The 22,828-nt window shown below is 41.5% G+C and overlaps 1 protein-coding gene across 8 annotated transcripts in view; it reads right to left on the reverse strand.

Annotated features, from left to right (window-relative positions):
- Positions 1 to 646: 646 nt before the first annotated feature.
- Positions 647 to 22,828, reverse strand: part of CCDC30 (coiled-coil domain containing 30) — a 131,588-nt gene continuing 109,406 nt past the window's right edge. For all 8 annotated transcript variants that reach the window (XM_049617366.1, XM_049617364.1, XM_049617365.1 and 5 more), the window contains 5 exons: positions 15,188 to 15,329; positions 10,782 to 10,918; positions 8,030 to 8,144; positions 1,365 to 1,432; positions 647 to 1,007 (listed from right to left, as the gene is read on the reverse strand). In XM_049617366.1, coding sequence (XP_049473323.1) covers positions 809 to 1,007; positions 1,365 to 1,432; positions 8,030 to 8,144; positions 10,782 to 10,918; positions 15,188 to 15,329 — 661 coding nt within the window. In that variant the 3' untranslated portion in view covers positions 647 to 808. The remainder of the gene's footprint in view (positions 1,008 to 1,364; positions 1,433 to 8,029; positions 8,145 to 10,781; positions 10,919 to 15,187; positions 15,330 to 22,828) is intronic.

Below are 22,828 nucleotides of genomic sequence, written 5' to 3' on the forward strand. Positions count from 1 at the left end.
TGCATCAAGAAATTGAAGCTTGGAGGTTGACTATAGAAACATTATGTTGACACAACTTTTTTTTAAAGCAATGAGATAAGTGATATACCAAAACTATATAACATTTGTATCTGCTGACCCAATTATGCTCATCTTTTCTGGAGTAACTCAATAGAAAAAAAGAGCTACATTCACAAACACTTTCACCACAACGTAATCTCAAATAGTGAGAAAGTAGAAACAACTAAAATGCAAACAACAGAATTTATGGAACATCAACGTGATAGGGTATCGTGTGGCTATTGAAAGAATAGTTATGAAGACTGTTGAAATACAGGAAAATGTATTATAATATATTAAACTAAAAATCAGACCATGAAAATGAACATACAATATAACAACCATTTAAAATATATGCATTTGAATAACCAAAAGGAATAAATGAAAATAGTTGTGTTGAGAATGCAGGATTATAGGAGAGATCTTTTTCTTTTTAAAGTATTTGCTTTAATATGATTACATTGTTTTTAACTTTTAAAAAATGAATAATACCCATAATAGTAAAAAAGTGCTGAATTAGTCTATGTATGCTCTGCTAAACCATTGAACTAATCACTATTATTGATCAATACAAGGATATTTGAGGATATCAAACAAACTTGAGAAATCCATTTTTACAACTGGTTTAATGAATTTATCAGTAATACTGAAGGCTCCTGGTTGATGTCCCATGAGGATCTGTGGTAACTGTTCTCCATGTCATGTTCCACCTTCATGCCCAAGCTTTAAGTTAGCAGCTTTGATCAGCCTAGTTTAGCCACCAATGATTTTATAGCTCTGACTTCTCGTCTTGTTCTACGATGCAATGTGTCTCTTTAAGAAAAGGCACATTTACATATCCAGCTTTAGAATTCTGTGAACATGAAAGAGACTTGGAGGACTTGGGGTTTGGCGTTGCTTCTTCTGACTTATTTTCTTCAAGCCCTTGAAGACTTCCATCTGACTCTACCAAACCTGTTCCTGAAAAACTAAGAATGGCCATATGTGAGTACTTGGTGAAAACAGGATGTCCTGGTAGCACTTTGGGGGTATGGGGATAAGGCATCAATAGGATTTCAGTTTTTACAACTGTCAAGCACAAAGGAAACCAAATAACATTTAGCGTAAACTTATGTTTATGATTACTTTCTACCTTAAGTCAAGATTCTGTCAGGTGTAGGAGTGAAAAAGTGGAAAAAGAAAAGGAATTGGAAAAGGATTCAAATACTAAATCTAAAACAAAATTACCCCCAAATGCTATGTTTCTTCAAGACAACAAGCAACTCAGGATGAGTTAGGCAGACATGAGTCTCAAGCATGCAGTTGATTGTCTTGGCTTTACTAACCTGGAGTTTGGAAGGGGCAAGATTTTATAAAATACTTCAAATTCAGGGATGTTACTAATTTTTGTCTCCTAAAAGAAAAGAAAGGATGAATATTTAAAATTATAATAATAAGCCATTGGCCATACTATCCTAAAACTTATACTTTATATACATTTTTGGTTAAAGATTTAATCCCCTCACTACATACCTGTTAGGATGGCCATCATAAAAAAAGACAAGAGAAAACAAATGCTGGTGAGGTTGTGGAGAAAAGGATAGTTGTGCATAGTTGGCAGGCATGTACATTGGTGCAGCCACTATGGAAAACAGTATGGAGTTTCCTCAAAAAATTAAAAATAGAAATACCATATGATCCAGCAATTCTACTTCTGGATAGCTGGAGAAAATGAAATCACTGTCTGAAGATATCTTCACCCTCCCCAGGTTTGTAGCAGCATTATTTACAACACCATGGACAGATAAATGGGTAAAGCAAATGTGACACACACACACACACACACACACACACACACACGGAATGTTATTCAACCATGAAAAAAGAAGGAAATCTTGCCAATTGCAACGACATGGATGGACCTTGAGAGCATTATGCTAAGTAAAATAAGTTAATTAGAGAAAGACAAATACTTCATGATCTTACATATATGTACAATGTAAAAAAAAAAAAACACCAAAAACCAAATTCCTAGAAGCAGAGATCAGATTTGTGGTTGCCAGAGGTGGGGGTGTAGTGGTTGGAGGAATTAGGTGAAGATGGTCAAAATGTACAAACTTCCAGTTATAAGATCAATTCTGGGGATGTAATGTACAACATGAAGACTATAGTCAACAATAGTGTACTGTATATTTGAAAGTTGCTGAGAGAGTAGATCTTATAAAAGTTCTCATCACAAGGGAAAAAAACTATGTGAGGTGATAGATGTTAACTAATCTTAATGCGATAATCATTTTGCATTGTATACATATATCAAATCATTATGCCGGATACTTTTAACTTACACAATGAATGTTATATGTCAATTACATCTCGATAAAACTGAAGAAAATGTAATCCCTAAATACCTGAAGAATATTTGGCAATTATAAATCTTACACTTTTGTATTAGCGCTTTCATTGTAAGCCAGCTTTTTATATCTATTTTTATACATGAGTTACTTTATATTGGCTGATATAATCAGTCCATTCTACTTTCAGGTAAGTTTTTATTTAATACTCTGGTAAACATTTTATGTCCCTTTAAATCATGGATAAAAAGTATCTATGTTTTGGTAAATCCTATGACTTTAAAAACCAAATACCCTTGGGGCGTCTGGGTGGCTTGGTCGGTTGGGCATCCGACTTTGGCTCAGGTCATGATCTCACAGCTCGTGAGTTCGAGCCCCGTGTCGGGCTCTGTTCTGACAGCTCAGAGCCTGGAGCCTGCTTTGGATTCTGTGTCTCCCTCTCTCTCTGCCCCTAACCCACTCGTATTCTGTCTCTGTCTCTCTCAAAAATAAATAAACATTAAAAAAATTAATATTTAATTAATATTAAACAAACATTAAAACAAATATTAAAAATATTATAAATATTAAAAACAAACAAACCAAATACCCTTTCTCACAGGAACCAATCAACACAGACCAAATTTTACATACAGTTATGGAGGCTTATTGATTCCCCTAAACTTGGACCTCTGTTTAACCTTTGATGCACGCCAACTAGTTCCTGTAAGAAATTCTTGGTTGTGTTGAAATAAATGAGAAGCTTTTATAAGGAGGAAAAAACTAGCATTCAGAGAAATTTATAATGCATTAGAAATTTTACTAGGGGCGCCTGGGTGGCTCGGTCAGTTAAGTGTCCGACTTCAGCTCAGGTCATGATCTCACAGTCTATGAGTTCGAGCCCCGTGTAGGGCTCTGTGCTGACAGCTCAGAGCCTGGAGCCGGCTTTGGATTCTGTGTCTCCCTCTCTCTCTGCCCCTCCCCTACTCATGCTCTGTCTCTCTCTGTCTCTCAAAAAAAAAAAAAAAAAAAAAAAAGAATAAATGTTAAAAAAAAGAAAAGAAATTTTACTAGACCGAGAGGACCAGGCTTGAATTCTGGCTCTACTAATTAGACTCTGATATGTCTTGTCACCTTCCTGAGTTTTGTTTCCTACATCTAAAATGAGAGAATAACAATACCTAATCTTCCAGCGTTGTGAAAATTAACGTGAACATACCTAACAATGGGAGGAACTCAGTAAATATTCAATATATATTGAAGCAAGTGAATGTATGTATACTGGGAGAAAGAAGCTATATTTATTGAAGGCCATCTATTTGCCAACTATTACATTGGGTAATTTATGTACATTATTCTAATTATCCTACTTTATCCCCAGTTGCCATCTCTGAAATTCATTCATTCATTCATTCTTACAATAGCTTTATGAAGATATAATTCACACACTATATAATTCACTCATTTAAAATACACAATTCAGGGGCACCTGGGTGGCTCAGTCGGTTAAGCGTCTGCCTTCAGCTCAGGTCATGATCTCACAGTTCATGAGTTCAAGCCCCACCTCGGGCTCTGTGCTGACAGCCCAGAGCCTGGAGCTTGCTTCAGATTCAGTGTCTCCCTCTCTCTCTCTGCCCCTTCCCTGCTCACACTCTGCATCTCTCTCTGTCTCTCAACAATAAATAAATGCTCAAAAAAAATTTTTTTTTAATACACAATTCAATTGTTTTTAGTGTATTCACAGGGTTGTACAACCATGATTACAATCAATTTTAGAACATTTTCATTGCTCCCAATATAAACCTAATACCCTTTAACTATACCCCCTTATCCCTCAATGCCTCAGCCCTAGGCAACTACTCATCTACTTCTATGTTTATAGATTTGCCTATTCTGGTGACCAGCTTTTTTCCTTTCACATAATATCTTTAAAGCTCACCTGTGTTATAAGATGGATCAATACGTCATTCCTTTTTATGGCTGAATGATATTCTGTTGTGTGGATATACCACATTTTATGTGTCCATTCATCAGTTGATGGACATTTGGCTTGTTTATACCTCTTGGCTATTATGAATAATGCTGCTATAAATATTCATATGCAGATTTTTATGTGGAACAGTCACCTTTGAGTGTGATTACTTCATTTCCCAGATGAGGGAACTAGAAGGTGAACAAGGTTTCCTTTTTTCACACAGCTAGTAAAATGCTGAGCTGGGATTTGGCACATAAGGTGCAATGAGAAAACCTATCAAGGGCACAAAGCCAGGTTTTGGGAGGGGAGGATAAGATTTTGGGAGGGGAGGATTCAGAAAAAGCTCTATGGAAAAGAAGCTATTTAGGTTGCATTCTGAGAGACAGCTGGAACAAGCCAAGAGAAAATCTGAGGGAAGAAAGGCGTGGGAGAAGGCAATGGAGGGAGAGGGATTTCCTGGAAGAGCCTGAAGCTGATGCCATAGAATTCAGGGACACAGACAATGTGGAGCCCAGAGTGGAGAGAGGAACCAACCAGGGATGAGATGTGATGAGATGGATAAGAATGACAGAGGCAAGGTCATGGAGGATACAAACACTGCATTGGAAAATTTGGGTTTTATTGTGAAGACTGTGGGAAGCCATTGCATCGTTTTGAGTCAAATGCTCAGAGTGTATTTTGTAAATATACTTTGGCTATAGATTAATGGAACAGTAGGACTTCAAAACACAAAAGCCAGGAAGATGAAAGAAGGAAAGTAGGATGTGTCTTTCCAAGTAAGGGAAATACAAGATCCAGAGGGAGGAAACCTCAGAGCTTTGGGGGAAAACCATAAATAGATTGGTTTCATTTGATCAGGCTTGTTTGATGTCAGAAAGGTATTTCCTACGTGGCTTCAGTTCTCCTGGCTTAGACATCAACAACTCTGGAAGCCTTCCCTAAGTACCCTAGATAGGTTTAGATATCGCTCTTTCTGCTTTCACAGCATTCTGGGCCTACTGCTATTATAGAACTTGCCACAACGTATGGTAGTTGCCAGCTATCTGGCTTCACTTTCACTAGGGCTGAGTTCTGTGAGGGCAGACACTGTATCTCATACATCATCATATCTAGACCATATAGGGAACAGAATGAGGCCCATATTCTATATTGGATTATAATGCCTATATATGTCTAATAAATATTTGCTGAAGGAATGAACTTTGTCTTAGAGACAAAGGAAGTCTCTGAAACTCTATGAGATGAAGTACTATAAAAGCAGGTAGTGCTTCATGAAGATTAGTCTAGAGGCATGGGCAGGACAGATTAGGAGGAAAGACTCCATTAAGTTGTTGCTGTAACTCAAGTGCTAAGTGCTTGGGATGCAGAGGGTAACATGATGGACATAGATCCTGCTCTCATGGAGCATATTTATAATCCAGAAGAGAAGAAAGATGGAATTACAATGCAGGAAGCAATATGGTCTCTTACAAGGCTAGGTCCCTAGTTACCCCAATACCCTTGAAAGGGAAACAGTAGACTTAGGGTATAATGAGATAGCAGCTAAGTACAAGGAACAAAGTGCCGAAGAGAGTTGTTTTCAGTCCGTGCTCTTCTACTTCTTAGTTATGTGCCCTGGGCAATGATGTCACTTCACCTCTCTAGAGCTCAGTTTTCCTCAGCTGTGAAAATGGGAATCTACGTTGTAGATTAAATGAGATAATATACATAAAATGCTTAGTACAATAACAGGCACATAGTAAGCACTCGCCAAAGGTCAAGTTCTCACCACTTTAGCTTCTGAGGTATTGCAAGGAAGGAAGAGATCTAGGATATATCTGATCTCAGGATCTATATGTTGGTCTGTTTTTAGCGTGATACTCAATTACCGAGAATCAAGAGATATGAGAAATGTCAGCAGTTGCTGTGTGACACAGGCATGTCATTTAACCTCGTTGAGTTTTCTCTCCCTCCTGTATAAAATGAGGCGGCTGAATTGGAAGATCCTTAAGATTCTAAATTTAAAAACAATTTTGGGATTGTTTAACAGATATGAAGATGCTATAAGTTGGTACTTTTGTCACATGTGAAACATTGAGCTCGATGTAGTGTAATCCTGACCCATGTCACATTTATTTTGTTTGAGGATACTATTGTGGATATCAAAGCTATTGTTCTAGTATATACTCCATTAAGGCTCCAACTCACCACCTATATAATACTATAGTGCTTATTCAGGTATGTCTCTGCCCTTCTCTACTAGACTAAAGACCTCTGGAAACAGGGTCTATCTTCATATTCCTAGGACATAGCATAGTTCCTGGAATTGATGGATGTTTGTTGAATGAATAAGTAAAATAGTGAATGACTAGACAATTTTTTTAAAATATTTATTTATTTAAGTAATCTCTATACCCAACGTGGGGCTCAAACTCACAACCCTGAGATCAACAGTCACATGCCCTTCTGATTGAGCCAGCCAGGCACCCATGAATGACTAGACAGTTGAGCATAGTTGTAGCTCAAGCAAAAACATAAACTACTGGAAATTAAGCCATATAATCTGGCAGTTCTCCTTTTTTAAAAAAATAGTTTTTTTTGTCCTGTTTTATTTTAGAGAGAGAGAGAAACAGCATGAGCAGGGGAGGGGGCAGAGGGGGAGAGAGAGAATCTTAAGCAAGCTCCACACTCAATGCAGTGCCTGGCACGGGGCTCAATCCCACAACCCTGGGATCGTGACCTGAGCTGAAATCGGAGTTGGATGCTCAACTGACTGAGCCACCCAGGCGCCTCTGGAAGTTCTGCTTTTGAAAAAAAAAATCTACAAGACAACTCATATAGCTTGGAAATAATCACCTTTCCTAGAGCAAACCAGATGAGGGTCTTATGCCCATAGCAATAGTACTCAACAGGCAGGATCTACATAAAGTATCCTGGGATGAAACACCTAGGAGGTGATATAAGCCAGGGGAGAAAGAAAGCAGCCTCTCTCCTGGATTCAGAATGCAACTCTGCTCCTTGAAGTCCCTCTTGCTGACACATTCACCAGCTAGACTCTGGACCTTCTCTGAACTTATACTCTTTGCCACATCTGCCTGGACTTGGCCACTTGTCTGTTTGGATTTTTGTAACATAATTTCTCGGACTCTGACTCTCTTTCTTTCTCTGACTCTGATGTTCTCCTCAGGCTTGACTCCTTGCCAGACCAGACTAGCTTCATTTACCACTAGGAGTCTCAGATTTGCTCATTTCTCAGACAGGGCTAAAACAATCCATGGCAAACAGGGTTGTTGAGAATGAGGCATATCTGTGAAAATATTTAATATTCATTCACTCTGAAATGTTTATGGAGCACCTGCCTATAGATACAATGACATACGAGATACAATCCTTGCCCTCCAGGGTCTCACTGCTAAGTGGATGAGATAGAGAAGCAAAATAGGCAATGATGATACAGTGTTAAGGAAGAAGCTATGAAGCATGCACAAATTGCTTTGGGATCACATAGGATGAGAGTATTTAATAAAAGCTGACCCAAAGAAGAGCAAAGCTGGCCAAGAGTAGTCTCGGGGTGTGCTGCCCTGGTGCAGCCAATGGGCCTCTTTGCCATAGTCCACCATGAGGCCAAGTACAGCCTACAGCTACAGGAAGATGAAGGGGAGAGAGAACACAATAGTCTTAGCAACCGGGCTTCATATGAAGGCCCTCATAGCAGCACCCAGCTTACCTCTTTTCTGCTAATCTGGATGTTCTTTATGATACTCTCTAAGAAGCCAACCTGGTGTTTGAGCCAGAGACTGGTTTCCTGCAAATGCTTATTTTCTTTGTCCAGGAGAAGTACTCTAAGAATGGGATAAATCAGAGGAATAACTAAAAATTTCTGTATTTTTACCAATTTATTACTTTCTACTAATAATATAGTATTATTATAAATAATAATAATGCATAGTATTTAATAATTACTAAAAACTCAAAACTGTGTCCTCACTTCCCACTAGCTCTGGGTCTTAGCCCACTGCCCAGATTTTGGAACCAACTTTGGCAGAATAATTCCTACCATGTTCCAAGATGAAGTCGAAATTAATAAGCTTCTGGCCTATACCTAGTCATTAAATACAAATTGAGAACAGAAACATGCCGTATGCAACAGAGAAACTTAACAAAGGATACGATCCTATTCAGGGGTGGGACTGAAACAAGAGACTCTGCATCCCTTCAAATATTGTAGCTACACAGACTGCATCTGGTTCTGATCTCATACAGTCATCCTCTACTTTTGTAGTAGCAGCAGCAGCAACAGGAATAGTAATAGTAGCAGCAGTAGTAGTAGCAGTAGCACCAATAACAGTAGCAGTAGTAGTGGTAGTAGTAGTAGTAGCAGTAGCAGCAGTAGTGGTGGTAGTAGTGGTAGTAGTAGTAGTAACAGCCGCAGTAGTGGTAGCAGCAGCAGCAGCAGCAGCAACCATTTACCAAGTACTTACCATGCGCTTAGGCACTATAACCTACCCACAGAGTAGACACTTAAAACTGTTCATGTATTGGCTCATTTTTTTTTTTATTTTAAAATTTTTTATGTTTTTTTTTTTTAATTTATTTTTGAGAGAGAGAGAGAGAGACAGAGTATGAGCAGGGGAGGGGCAGAGAGAGGGAGACACAGAATCAGAAGCAGGCTCCAGGCTCTGAGTTGTCAGCACAGAGCCTGAAGTGGGGCTTGAAACCACAAACCATGAGATCATGACCTGAGCCGAAGTCAGACGCTTAACCAACTGAGCCACCTAGGCGCCCCTGTATTGGCTCATTTTATTCATCCTTACAACTCCATGAAATTGATGTTGTTATGGAGCCTATCTTACATATGAGAAAACTGAAGCTCAGAGAAAAGCAACATAAAACCAGAAAATCGGAGAGCCGAGATGCAATCCAGATCTTTCAGACTTCTAAGCCTGAGTTATAGAAGTTATATAAGCCCTGGTATAATCACTATACCAGGCTCATTTTCCAGGACCACGGTTTATTTGGGACACATGATCAAAACATAGTTTTGATCAGAGATTTTTTTGTGTTTTGTGTTTGAGTTCTGGTTCTACCATTTGCTTGCTGTGTGACCCTTGACAAAAACCAAATCTGAGCCTCAGTTTTTCTCATCTGTAAAAGAAAGCAGCATCCTGTAGAAGAAACCTACTCTAAGGAAAACATACAAATCCAATCCAGATGGCCAGAGTGTGCCTTCAGGAGGACAATATGGAAATATCATTAATATTAAGGCACAGCTAACAAGTCAGTTGCATTGGGAATGTCAAAATCAATGATGTAGATTGAGAAGGGCCATGGATTATTTAGAGTACATAAAAGGGGAGACATAGATAGTAAAAGATAATCAGAGACTCTCCAGGTCTGCCCAGAGAAGCAGGTGCCCCCAACAGCAGAAAGGAGAGTTCCAATCTGCTGAACAGATCTCCCCACAGACTGTGGTGCTGTGGGCTCTAAGGCCAAGCTACTGGGGTTCACACGCTGCTCTGTCAGTGACTAGGCTGTCTGAGTTCCTGAGCCTCTCTGGACCTTAGCTTTCTCACCCATGAAATAAGTCTAATCCCAGTGTCTCCCTCCTGGGATTAGTGTGAGGATTGGTGAGAGAGAGAGTTTAGAACAGTGCCAAGCACATAGTGAGTGCTTGAAAAATGTTAATCATTATAGTTTTTTTGTTTGTTTGTTTGTTTGTTTTTGAGATAGAGAGAGGGCACAAGTGAGCAAGGGGGCACAGAGAGAGGTGGGGGGTGGAGGGAAGAGGGGCTTACCCAGGGCTTGCGTTTTACCCGAAGCAGGGCTCAAGTTTACCCAGTGTGGGACTCAAACTCATGAACTGTGAGATCATGCCCTGAGCCAAAGTCAGATGCTTAAGGACTGAGCCACCCTGGTGCCCTCATTACAGTTATTATTAGTGACACTATCTGTTAAGTTCAACCCACTCTCTTTGCCCTAATTCTGTGCTCCAAGAAAACTTTGATTATAATTGAAGTTTCCTATAGAGGAGAGAGGGCTTGGGCTGGCTAATATGTGAATTTATCTTTGCTGTGGATACTTCTCATTACAAGTTAATACATTGGGTATCCTATGGGTTTCATGAATTTAAGTCACTAGTATGAGCCTGTTCCTCTCTCGATCTCTCTTGATTCCATAGGTATCAAATGATACAAATGAGTGTCAAAACACAAAGTGACAGGCCAGAATAAGCATAGCTAGGCCCTCAGTCAGGCAATGCCTATGTGAAAGAGCCCATCTGAATGGCCGACCCGCCTCCTCCGTGATCTTTTTCTCTTTAATTTCACAACTTTTGCATAAACTACTGGAAACAGCAGACAGCAGAGCAACAGTTATGAGATAGGCTGCAAACTCAAGGGATAGTCTCTGGAGCAATCTCTTTGTGGAGGGAGGAACACCTTTATAGAGTTCATTGGCTCCTCAGTCAGGACTGCACCTACTTGTTCTGGACTGAAGATATTACCCCTTTATTGCTGTTGATCAATTCTTCTTTCTCTGTGAGTTTTTCCAGAAGGCTCCTTTTCTCTAGGAGCAGTAAATCATTTTGAGCAATGATCTTGTCCTGGAATGCCTTCTCCTAGAGATAATAAAGCCCCTTGTTACCACAGCAGGAGAAAGAATTACAAAGTTGACAGCAAATTTCCCTTGTTGACTTTTCCTCTCCTGCCCCCTGGTCTGTTTTTCACCTGTTTGCTGACACTGTCGGCTAGAGAGTTCTTCTGTTTATTTTGGTTATTTTTTTGTCATGTATTTTTTTTTGAGTAATTAATCATTCTTCTGGGTTAACATTTAAAAATATCTGAGACCTCAACTTCAATAAGTTCCCAAGCCTCTCATATTTATTCTAATACCATAGGTATCAAATCACTAACAAATACAACTGAATTCCCTGAAGCTCCAGTTTGACATTTTTTCATATAATACATCTCCATCTGCATTGTGGTGATAGTCTTCTTAAGGCAAAGGCAAGAAGATGGACATTTAGTCCCCTCACTTGGCAACCAGTGTCAGGATCTCAGTTGGCTTGGCAAATCAAGCGGGTAAGCTGGCTACTGAGAATATCCGTATAGTGATCATGCAGAAGAGACTTCCATCTTAACACCATGTTTCATTTTCTACCAACAATTTTCCCTGAAAGCAACAGCTAGTGAAGCTATAGCTAAAGTGAGAAAGGAGGGTGTCTTGTGAAAACAATACTAAACTTCTTATACTGAAAGAGTCAATAGATATTAATAAATGTCACTGTTGGGGAGGACTCTAGAAGCTCAAAAGTGTAGAATTGCCCTCCTCATGTCACTAATGACTGTCAGTGTTAAGTGCCCTCACCCTTCTGTGTTTGTTCCCACGTGCTGATGGCGGGAGTGAGTTGGGGTAGGAGAAGAATATTGAGCTGCTGGCAGGTGTGAATCATGGAGTTAAGAGGGGCAACTTTCTTGCTTTTAATAAAGACACTAATATAGATCATTCAGAAAAGACTCCATCTATTATTTAAGAATTATAGGAAAGGATATTACATTATGTTCTGAAACAAACCACTCCAGGTTTTAAAGTCCTGCATCCGGGACCCTTCAATGTCTAACAGTAATCTTGCCTACTCTTATTTAAATACATTTTTGGTAAGGATTGAGAAGAAGCCATCTCACAGATAATACTCCACAGTTACAACTGGATTAGAAAGGAAACTGGAGGGAGAAGGCTACTGACACCCTGCCCTTTGGAAATACCCTATTTTTTTTCTTTTTAGCCAGAAAATCAGGACACATTCTCTAATAAAAGGATAAAATATTTGGAGAACTCTGGTTTGGATGTTTACAATAGTCAGGAGACTCAGTTGGCTCACCCTATAAAGAGAAGGCTGAAGGAACAAAGCCCAAAAAAGTGGCACTGCTTTCTGGACATTTGGTGCTTGGAAAGGGAGCCCAGCTTTTTTATGCTCATGGCTCTGATCCAGACGCTAAACTAAGTAAAGTCAGGACCTCCAGGTTTGTACCACTGTGGCATTAGAAGATCTCACATCAGCCTTCTCTAGGCTAAGTATTTCCTACTCCATTAACAATTTCTCTTGTGAACTGTGCATCTACCAGTTAACATGTTTCTAGGAGAGCTTACACACAAAAGAGAAGAAAGTAACATCTATGGAAAGTTGTATGTGTCAGGTACGGGCATTTCATATTTTAACTGCACAAAAAGCCTTGTGAGATGGGTACTAGCAATGCCATTTTACAGATGAGGAAAGGATACCCAGAGGCTTGTGCAAGGTCACAGAACTATTAAGTGGCAGGGCTAGATTTTGCATCCAAGTCTGTTTAAGGCCAGAGTCCACAGCCCCCTTCAAGGGCAGTGAGAAAAGGGTCAACTGCTCTTCCTTAGCCTCTGCTTACTTGCCTCCTCCAGTGTACTTCCTGGAGACCTGCCACTCTCTGGGTAGATGTGTCGGGTTTCCAGGGCTGCTGTAGCAAAGAACCACAAACTGGATGGCTTAAAACAAGAGGAACTGATTTTCTCACATTCCTGGAGGCCACACGTCTAAAATTGGGGTGTTGGGTGAGTTAGTTCCTTCTGGGGGCTCCACGCCTCTCTCTCAGTTTCTGGTGTTGGCAAGCCCTCCCTGGTGCTCCCTGATGGAGCTGCATCCATCATCCATCTTCCCCTGCACGTGTCTATGTGTGTCTGCTCTTCTCATAGGGCCATCAGACATATTGGATTTCGGGCCCTGATTTAGGGCCAACTCGAATCCACTATGACCTCATCTTAACCTGCAAATCCCACCTGCAAAGACCTTATTTCCAAATCAGATCCCACTCTGAGGTTCTGGATAGACACGACTTTGTGGAGGACACTATTTAACCCGGTACAGTCAGGGAGAAAGAGAAGATGCCTGCTGAAAGGAGGGGGGCTGTTTCTGTCATGTAAGGCTAGAAGTGGGAGGCAGGCAGTACAAGAAAGTGATAATGCAGAATATTTCCGGTCGGCCCATGAGCCAGGATTGCTCCTTTCTTCTGCATACCTTTCCTAGTTGTGAGTCTAACCTAGATCTGAGTCTTTGGCGATGTAGTACCCAAATAAAAGGATACTGCAAAATCCAGCTTATTTTTCTCCCTCACTATAGTGTAGAGTATCAGGAGGATTTTTTAAATTAAGAATCCAACATTGGTGACCCATCTGTTATAATCCAAAAATGTCTCATGTGTGTAGTCTAGAATTCTTCACCATCCCATAACAGCCCGTGGAATGACTGAAATTGCATGAATTCTTCTGGAATCCTTGGCACGTGCATAGCTATGAGTATTTTAGGAGTGAGGACCGAGTTTTCAAAATTCTGAAATGGGCTAGGGAATCTCAAGAAGGGAAAGCATGACTGGCCTCGTCAGCCGCGCTCCATTTTGAATTTGTGTCGTTTGATGATCTCAAGACCATTCTGCAGTCAATACCGTGCCATCTGCCTCATTGTCTTCTCGCTTACCAGTAAGTCACAGGGGCAACGGGACAGGGATAAGGAAACCACGGATATTTAGAAAAAGGCTTGGAGACACCCCACAAGGATTGCTAAAGGAATAGGGGCCATATATTTTCACTGCCATTTAAGACCGACAGGAGTTCGAGGCATGATGAGGGCAACGTGGAGTAGGAATGAGTTACTGAGTGTGGTTCGGAAGGGTATGTCAGAGAAGACCAGACACTGCTCCTGAGTTGGAAGTGCGGGCTATTTTCAGCGTCTGATTCGGTTCAGCATCCCCACGAGTCTTTTTTTTTTTTTTTTTTTTTTTAATTTTTTTTTTCAACGTTTTTTATTTATTTTTGGGACAGAGAGAGACAGAGCATGAACGGGGAAGGGTCAGAGAGAGAGGGAGACACAGAATCGGAAACAGGCTCCAGGCTCCGAGCCATCAGCCCAGAGCCTGACGCGGGGCTCGAACTCACGGACCGCGAGATCGTGACCTGGCTGAAGTCGGACGCTTAACCGACTGCGCCACCCAGGCGCCCCCCCACGAGTCTTATATCCTTTCTGGCAGGTCTTAAAGGATGACTCACATCAAAAGAAGGTGCAAAGACTGTTGGTGGGAATGCAAACTGGTGCAACCGCTCTGGAAAGCAGTGTGGAGGTTCCTCAGAAAATTAAAAATAGACCTACCCTATGACCCAGCAATAGCACTGCTAGGAATTTACCCAAGGGATACAGGAGTACTGATGCATAGGGGCACCTGTACCCCAATGTTTATAGCAGCACTCTCAACAATAGCCAAATTATGGAAAGAGCCTAAATGTCCATCAACTGATGAATGGATAAAGAAATTGTGGTTTATGTACACAATGGAGTACTACGTGGCAATGAGAAAGAATGAAATATGGCCTTTTGTAGCAACGTGGATGGAACTGGAGAGTGTGATGCTAAGTGAAATAAGCCATACAGAGAAAGACAGATACCATATGGTTTCACTCTTATGTGGATCCTGAGAAACTTAACAGAAACCCATGGGGGAGGGGAAGGAAAAAAAAAAAAAAGGGTTAGAGTGGGAGAGAGCCAAAGCATAGGAGATTGTTAAAAACTGAGAACAAACTGAGGGTTGATGGGGGATGGGAGGGAGGGGAGGGTGGGTGATGGGTATTGAGGAGGGCACCTTTTGGGATGAGCACTGGGTGTTGTATGGAAACCAATTTGACAATAAATTTCATATATTGAAAAAAAATTAAAAAAAAAAAATAATAAATAAATAAATAAATAAAGAAGGTGCAAAGAAGTGAAAACCTGGGCTGCAAAGGGGCCACCGGGTGGACTGCCGCCCAAGCGCGCTCTCCCGAATGGGTTGAGCAGCGACAACTTGGGGAGCTCTTCGCTTCTGCCCACCTTTTCCACTTGGTGCTGCAGGATTCTGACTTCATTTTCCAAATGCTCAATTCTCTTGTCTCGCAGTTCTACTTCCTGAAGTAAAAGGTTCTTGACTCGGCGAAGCTTGACTTTGTGGTGGTGATGCTTCTCATTGAAGTTTCTGTAAAAGTAAATTTCTATTTATTTATTTGTTTGCTTATTTATTAGTTTATTCTTATTTTATTTTAGTTTATTTTTTGAGTTTGTTTCTTTATTTTGAGAGAGAGAGAGAGAGAGAGAGAGAGAGTGTGTGTGTGTGTGTGTGTGTGTGTGTGAACAGGGGAGGGGCAGAGAGAGAGAAGATCCCAAGCTCCACTAACAGCACGGAGCCCAACACGGGGCTCGATCCCACAAACCATGAGATCATGATCTGAGCTGAAATCAAGAGTTGGACGCTCAACTGACTAAGCCAGCCAGGCGCCCCCAAAGTAAATTTAAATAGAGGCCCAGCTGAGCACTGTGGAAGTTTATGTTGCCTCCTCGTGTGTGCGCGCCTCTCTCGGGTGTCCTCTTTTTGCTCTGTCGAGGCCTGCCACCAGATGTGGATATTCGTCCTGCCTCACTCCTGCAGGACTTCTTGCCCCCAAGTAGGGGAATGGACCAAGGATAACCTCTTAAATAACACCAGCTTTAGTCATCCCCAACTCAGGAAACACTCCTTGACTTCTGACCCCTGACATCTAATTCTGAATCCTGCTCCATGGAGTCAGCTGTTAATTTAAGTTTCTAGTTCTTGGCTATACCTGTGGACAGTGATATAACCCACTTCAGTCTCTGATAACGGAGTCTGCTCTCGATCCTTGCCCCAAGTCTGAACTTCTGCAGGCCAGTTGTCTGTAGGTTTCTGCTCAAGACTCTAACTCTGATTCTGACATAAGTTGAACTTACCACCAATGAGCACATGAAAAGACGTTCAACGTCATTAGGCATTAAGGAAACGCAAGTCAAAGCTACAACGAGATACTACTTCACACCCACTAGGATGGCTAAAATGAAACAGAAAGACAATAGCAGGTGCCAGCAAAGATGTAGAGATATTGGGACTCTCAAACACTGCTGGTGGGAATGACAGCCTCTTTGGAGAAAGCCTGGCTCAAATGGTTAAACATAGAGCCATATGACCCAGCAAGTCCACTCCTAGGTATTTCTCCAAGAGAAGTGAAAACATATGTCCACACAAAAACTTGAATATGAATATTCACACTAGCACCATTCACAATAGCCAAAAGGTAGAAACGACCCAAAGACCATCACCTGAAGAATGGATAAATAAGATATGGGATATCTGTACAATGGAACACGAATCTGCCTCAAAAAGTAATGAAGTACTGATTCATGGGACACTATGGATGAACCTTGAAAGCATTATGCTGAGTGACAAGAGTCAGTCACAAACGACCACACATTATATTATTCCATTTATATGTAACGTCCAGAAGAGGCAAATAGAGGATCCCTTGTCGCCCAGGGCTAGGGGTGGGGAGGGAAACTGAGGATGGCGGACAACAGCTACAAGGCTTCTTTTGAGGGTGTGAAATGTTTTAAAATTGATTGTGGTGATGGATGTGCAACTAAAAGCCATTGAATTGGACACTTTAAGTGGGTGAACTATACGGTGTATTAATTGTATCAATAAACCTGTTGGGGTTTTTTTAAAGAACAAAAAGCTAAATGATCATTTCAAGCTACTGTAACACCTAATCCGAGCAAACAAGAAAACAGATTAATACCTCAATGCCACCACTAGGCAAACCTCTTTGAGAATGGCTGTGCTTTCCACGTAAGAACATTGTTATTCAGAAAGTGCTTCTTCTAATGAAAAATTGAGGAGAAGTTTTACTTTGAACCTATTAGGTCTGATCACGCAAAATCACTCCACACCAGGGTTTCTTGACCTTTGCCCCATTGGCATCTTGTGCCAGATAAGTCTTTGTTGTGGAGGGCTATCCTGTGCTTTGTAGAATCCTTGGCCTCTACCCACTTGATGCCAGTCATAACAATGTCTCCAGACATTGCAAAATGTTCCCTTGCCCTGGGAGGCAAACCACTGCTCACTGAGAAGCGCTGCTGTAGCTAACGTTCCTAAACCAGGTTTTCTCAGCCTACAGCAGTGTTCCCCAAGCTGCGTTGTGACCAGCAACATCCGCATCGCCTGGGAACTTGTTCGAAGGTGCAAAGCCTCAGGCTCTCTCCCAGAACCGCAGAATAGTAAACTCTGGGAGTGGATCTGTGTTTTAGCAACGCTTCTGGGGATTCTAATGCAACCTAAAGCTTGAGAGAAAGCCCTGGGCATATTTGGGAGGGATCCCTCACCACTTCCACTTCATCACAGACTACTTGTGGCAGGCTAAGTGTACCTAGAGCCTTTCTTCGCTCCTGCTGGCAAAACCCAGATTTCATTTAGGTGCCCACAGAGAGCTCTTGATCTCAAGAAAGGTGGGTGGGTCCCAGGTGTGTGTGTGTGTGTGTGTGTGTGTGTGTGTGTGTGTGTGGCTACAGGGATGGACCTGTGACAAAGGTATGCTTGCTGGGCACTTTCAGGAACTTCAGAAACCAGCCCTCTCTGCACTGGCTGGCCTCCCGCTGAGCTTGCACCACCTGCCCCTACAGTCACCACCTTGTAACCATGATGTGACAAGCCTAAAGACAAAGGTGCTGACCCACCAAGCATGGCAGGGCGAAAGGAAGGAAAGAGCCTGGGCCTTCACGACACTACTGAGCAGCTAAAGCTACCCCAACAATCACCTTCCTCCAGATTTCTTGTTTATGTAAGAGAAAATTTTGGTCTAAATCGATGTCAAGTTTTTGGTTTCTTTCGTTTCACTTTATTTTTATTTGTGGTTAATTACATCCTGATAGCTTAAAAAACAAAAAAACAAAAAACCACAACTACTCCAAACAAGAAGAAACTATTCTAATGGTCTCTGTAGCCTCCTGATTTCCCTGAATGCCTAGACATTGGGGTAATGCCTTTTTAACTGAAACAGAAAGTGTTTAAGGAATGAGGAATCCACTCTGGGTACTGTAGACACTTGAGGGCACAGTCATTCAGGCCTACGGTCCTGAGCAGTTTGCACATGTCAACTGTCTGATCTTACCTCTGATACTTAAACTGGGGGAAGCCCTGACTGAAGGGAACTACCAGCTAACTAAAAACCTGTGCTCCAGGCTTTTCACACACCTCATTTGATTTTATTTATTTATTTATTGTTATTTATTTATTTTTTTTTCTCATTTGATTTTAAAGCAAAGCTGTGCAGCCAATCTCCTTCTCTATGAATCAGGACGTGGAGGCTGTGCAGTAGAGTTTACTCAGTGGAACTGAGGTATCCAAACCCTTCACATTCCTTGACTAGCTCTCTAAGGCCTTGGAATATCCTGCTCGATAATAACATTTTTGTATACCTGTGGCCTTGGACCACACCAATATTTTATGTTAACAATATGATCGGGGCACCTAGGTGGATCAGTCGGTTGAGCGTCTGACTGCAGCTTAGGTCATGATCTCGCGGTTCATGAGTTTGAGCCCCGCATCGGGCTCTATGCTGTCAGCACGGAGCCTGCTTAGGATCCTCTGTCCCCTTTCTCTGCCTTTCCCCTGCTTGTGCTCTCTCAAGGATAAATAAACATTTCAAAAAAAACAAAACCCCAGTATGATTTATGGTCAGTGCATTTTTGTTCTCCTAGGGCCCTAGGGCCATGCTGTATCAGTTTGACCTTGGGGGTTTGGGAGTCTGGAGACTGAGTAGTTAACGGTAATCACTGGGGCACTCCATGCCGATGAGACTGACCCCCGATAAAAATCTCTGGATGTCAAGGCTCAGGTGAGTTTCCCTGGTTGGGAAACCTTCATACGTGTTGTCACACATCATTGCTGGTAGGATTATGTACTGTCCGTTCTACTCCACTGGGAGAGGACAACAGGCTTGCATCCTGTCTCTCCTGGACTCTATCCTATGTGCCTTTCTCCTCTGCTGATTTTAATCTGTATTCTTTCACTGTAATATACCATAACCACGGGTATAACAGCTTTTCTGAGTTCTGTGAGTCCAAATGAATCACAAACCTAAGGGTGCTCTTGAGACTCCTGACCCAGAAGGAAGTTACTTGTACAAAGAAGAATCTGACCTTAGAGCCTGTGATCTCCCACTCTACCCTAATGCTATAATGCCAGCAAAGCCAAGCAAACCAGATGTTGCTGATTTCTCCGGCAAGAAGTTTATTTTTTAATTTTTTAAAATGAAATTAAATGTCATTATTGTTTAAATTGAGGCATAATTGACATTATATTAGTTTTAGCTGTGTAACACAATGAGTTGATATTTGTGTATATTGCAAAACGATCCCTACAGTCTAACATCTGTCACCATATATAGAAACTTTTCTTCTTGTGATGAGAGCTTTTAAGATTTACTCTCTTAGCAGCCTTCAAAGATGCAATACAATACTAACTCTGGTCTGTATTAACTATACATTACATCTCCACGATTTATTTGTTTTATAACAGAAAGTTTATATCTTCTGATCTACTAGAGAAAGCTTTCAGCATTTCACCATTGACTATGGTGTTAACTGTAGGCTTACATTTCAGGTCTTACATTCAAGTCTTTAATCCATTTTTTGAGTAAAATTTTGTGTATGGTATAAGAGAGTGGTCCAGCTTCATTCTTTGGCATGTAACCATCCAGTTTCCACAACGCTGTTTATTGAAGAGACTGTCTCTTCCCCACTGTATATTCTTTTTTTGTTGTTTTTTTTTTTCTTTTTTCATTCATTTTTGAGACAGAGAGAGACAGAGCATGAGCAGGGGAGGGGCAGAGAGAGAGGGAGACACAGAATCCACAGCAGGCTCCAGGCTCTGAGCGGTCAGCACAGAGCCCGACGTGGGGCTCGAACTCACAGACTGTGAGATCATGACCTGAGCTGAAGCCGGACACTTAACCGACTGAGCCACCTAGGCGCCCCCCCCCCCCCCCACTGTATATTCTTTGCTTCCTTGTCATAAATTGACCAAATATGTGTGGGTTTGATATTTTGTTTTATACAAGTACTAGGAACCAGCTGGAGGGGAGGAGCAAAACAGACTTATCTAGATGCTAATTCTAATCAAACTGTGATGGAAGAGCTACTCCAAGAGAGTCGTACAGCTTTGTAAATTATGTCCTTTTTTTTTTTTTTTTTTTTTTTTTTTTTAGTTCATTATTTTGAAAAAGAGAGCGGGTGCAGGGGAGGGGCAGAGAGAGAGATGGGGAGGGATCCACACTGTCAGTGTCGAGCTTAAAGCTCAAGCCCCAGGTCGGGCTCTGTGTTGTTAGCGGAGTTGGGGATTCTCTCCCTCTCTCTCTGATCCTCCCCTACTCACTCTTTTTTCTCTCTCTCTCTCTCAAAATAAATAAATAAACATTTTAAAAAAGAAATTAATTTTTTTATTAAAAATTGTTTTTAATGTTTTATTTATTTTCAAAAGAGAGAGAAAGAGTACCAGCAGGGGTAGGGCAGAGGGAGAGGGAGATATAGAATCCGAAGCAGGCTCCAGGCTCCGAGCTGCCAGCACAGAGCCTGATGCGGGGCCTGAACTCATGAACTGTGAGACTATGACCTGAGCTGAAGTCAGACACCCACTGGAACCACTCAGGCGCCCCAGAAATTAATTTATTTTTTAAAGTAAGATGATAAGCTATAGAAAATTTGGGAAGAAAACCCAACTCCCAATATGATTAGTATTAAAATAGTGGTTGTATTTCCTTCTAGTCTTTTTATAAGCATCTTTTCCTTAAATCTTACCTATATTAAAATTTTTATCTTATGCCCTTTTCATTTATTATATTGTAAGCATTTCCTCATGCTGCTGTCTCACCTTCAGGGCCCCCATCTTTTACAGTGGAATGAAGTTCCATTAAGTGAGTGGATTAGGGTTGACCTAACTAGCTCCTATTGCCTGATACTCAGGCTTCTTCCTGTAGTGTTATGCATGGTTTGAAGAGTATATTGACGCAGTACAGCGGGTGAGAGGCTGGAGCCTTCCCTCGCCATTGCTGGCTGGCTGTTTGGCACACCTTCTGCTTTGGTCAGAAGCTCTGTTGGCCAACTTGCCTGAAGAGCACAGGCATTTTCTAAGTTTATTTTTGGTTTTATTAACTACTAGATCTATGAGGCAGCACAATACTCATGTTTTAAAATTTAGGGACAACTTTTTGTTTATGTTCAAGTAAAACCAGATGGACTTTTCCATTATTTTTCTTTCAAAAAGGCAAGGAATTTGTTCCTCTGGAAGAGTGGTTGGGAAAACATGGAAAAATTAGGCATGGTCCATAAAGGTCAGGACTGGGATCAGGGGAATGAAAACAAAAATGAACTTCGAGTTTTGACAGTTCCTTCCATTTTCTTTCTTAAATCTGTGGTTTTTAACACCGGATGGCACATCAGAATCACATGAGGAAGCTTTTATAAAAACATTGATCCCTAAGCCCTATCCCCACTGCTTCTGATCTAACTAAATCTATGCTGGTGCCCAGGCACATGCAGCTAGGGTCAGGATCCACTGTCCCAAAGGCAAGGGGAAAATAACATGGAAGAATAGCCAGCCTCACAGCCAGCAAAAAATTTTAAGACAAATATTTATGACTATACGTGAGCATCAAAAATCATAGAATATGTTGAGCAAAAGAAGTTGGACACAAAAGATTACATGTGGTAAGAATCCCATCATTTTGGTGCCCTTACATGGGAGCTTTGAGTCTTTTCATCTGGACTCTGAGCCTTGGTGCAAACTTGATGAGTACCTTTTCTTTTCTTCCTTTACTCTCATTTCAGGGGCTTTTCAAGGAATGTGGTCGAATTGGAACACTTTCATGTCGATTGCTTAGGTTGCAATCCTCTAGCTGTGGCTACTCTATGGGGAGGAAAAAGCCTGCCTTTTGGCTGAAAGTTAGTACCCTGGCGGGAATGGTAATAAGACCCAGAAGCTTGATGCCCTCTCTTTATTCCTGTCCTTATACAAAGTTGTCTGTCTTGGGCACGGGACAGCCACCTAAGTCACCAGGACGGCCACCGATCTTAAGACTCCAGTGTGAGGTTTCCTCCTCATTGGTCTAATGTAATTCTCCTCCAAATCTCTGGTGTAGCCGCCTCTGGCCAGGAGACCCCCACTAGGAGCCAGCAGAAACCAGTACTCAATTGAATTAAAACCCAACTGGGGACCATTTCCCAGGGAAGTTGGCTATAAAGCCTATATGTGTTGGAATGTCGCTTAGATCATGATAGATTTCTATCTTTACTGTTTTCTGTCAACATCTTCTACTAACTGCTACTTACATTACAAAATTGGCTAATTCCCCCTTGTAAAACTCTTCCAGTATTTTCCTTGGGTTAAAAATGGCAGTTTCTTCTCAGCGTTTTTGATAAGGCAAACTCAGTCCATACATCAGCACCCATCTGTATTCTAGGATGCAATGCGGAAGCGGGGGGGGGGGGGGGGGGGGGGGGGGGGGGGGAGGGACCCTAGCATCCTTCCTTCAGGGGCCCTTAGTTGGCTGGTCAGTGATCATAGCAACTTTGTTCAAGGGATGCCTCAGGTCACTTTAACACCAGGAACCTCTGACACATCCTGCGTGTGGGACG

The sequence above is a fragment of the Panthera uncia genome (genome assembly GCF_023721935.1).
Source record: "Panthera uncia isolate 11264 chromosome C1 unlocalized genomic scaffold, Puncia_PCG_1.0 HiC_scaffold_4, whole genome shotgun sequence".
NCBI lineage: Eukaryota > Metazoa > Chordata > Mammalia > Carnivora > Felidae > Panthera > Panthera uncia.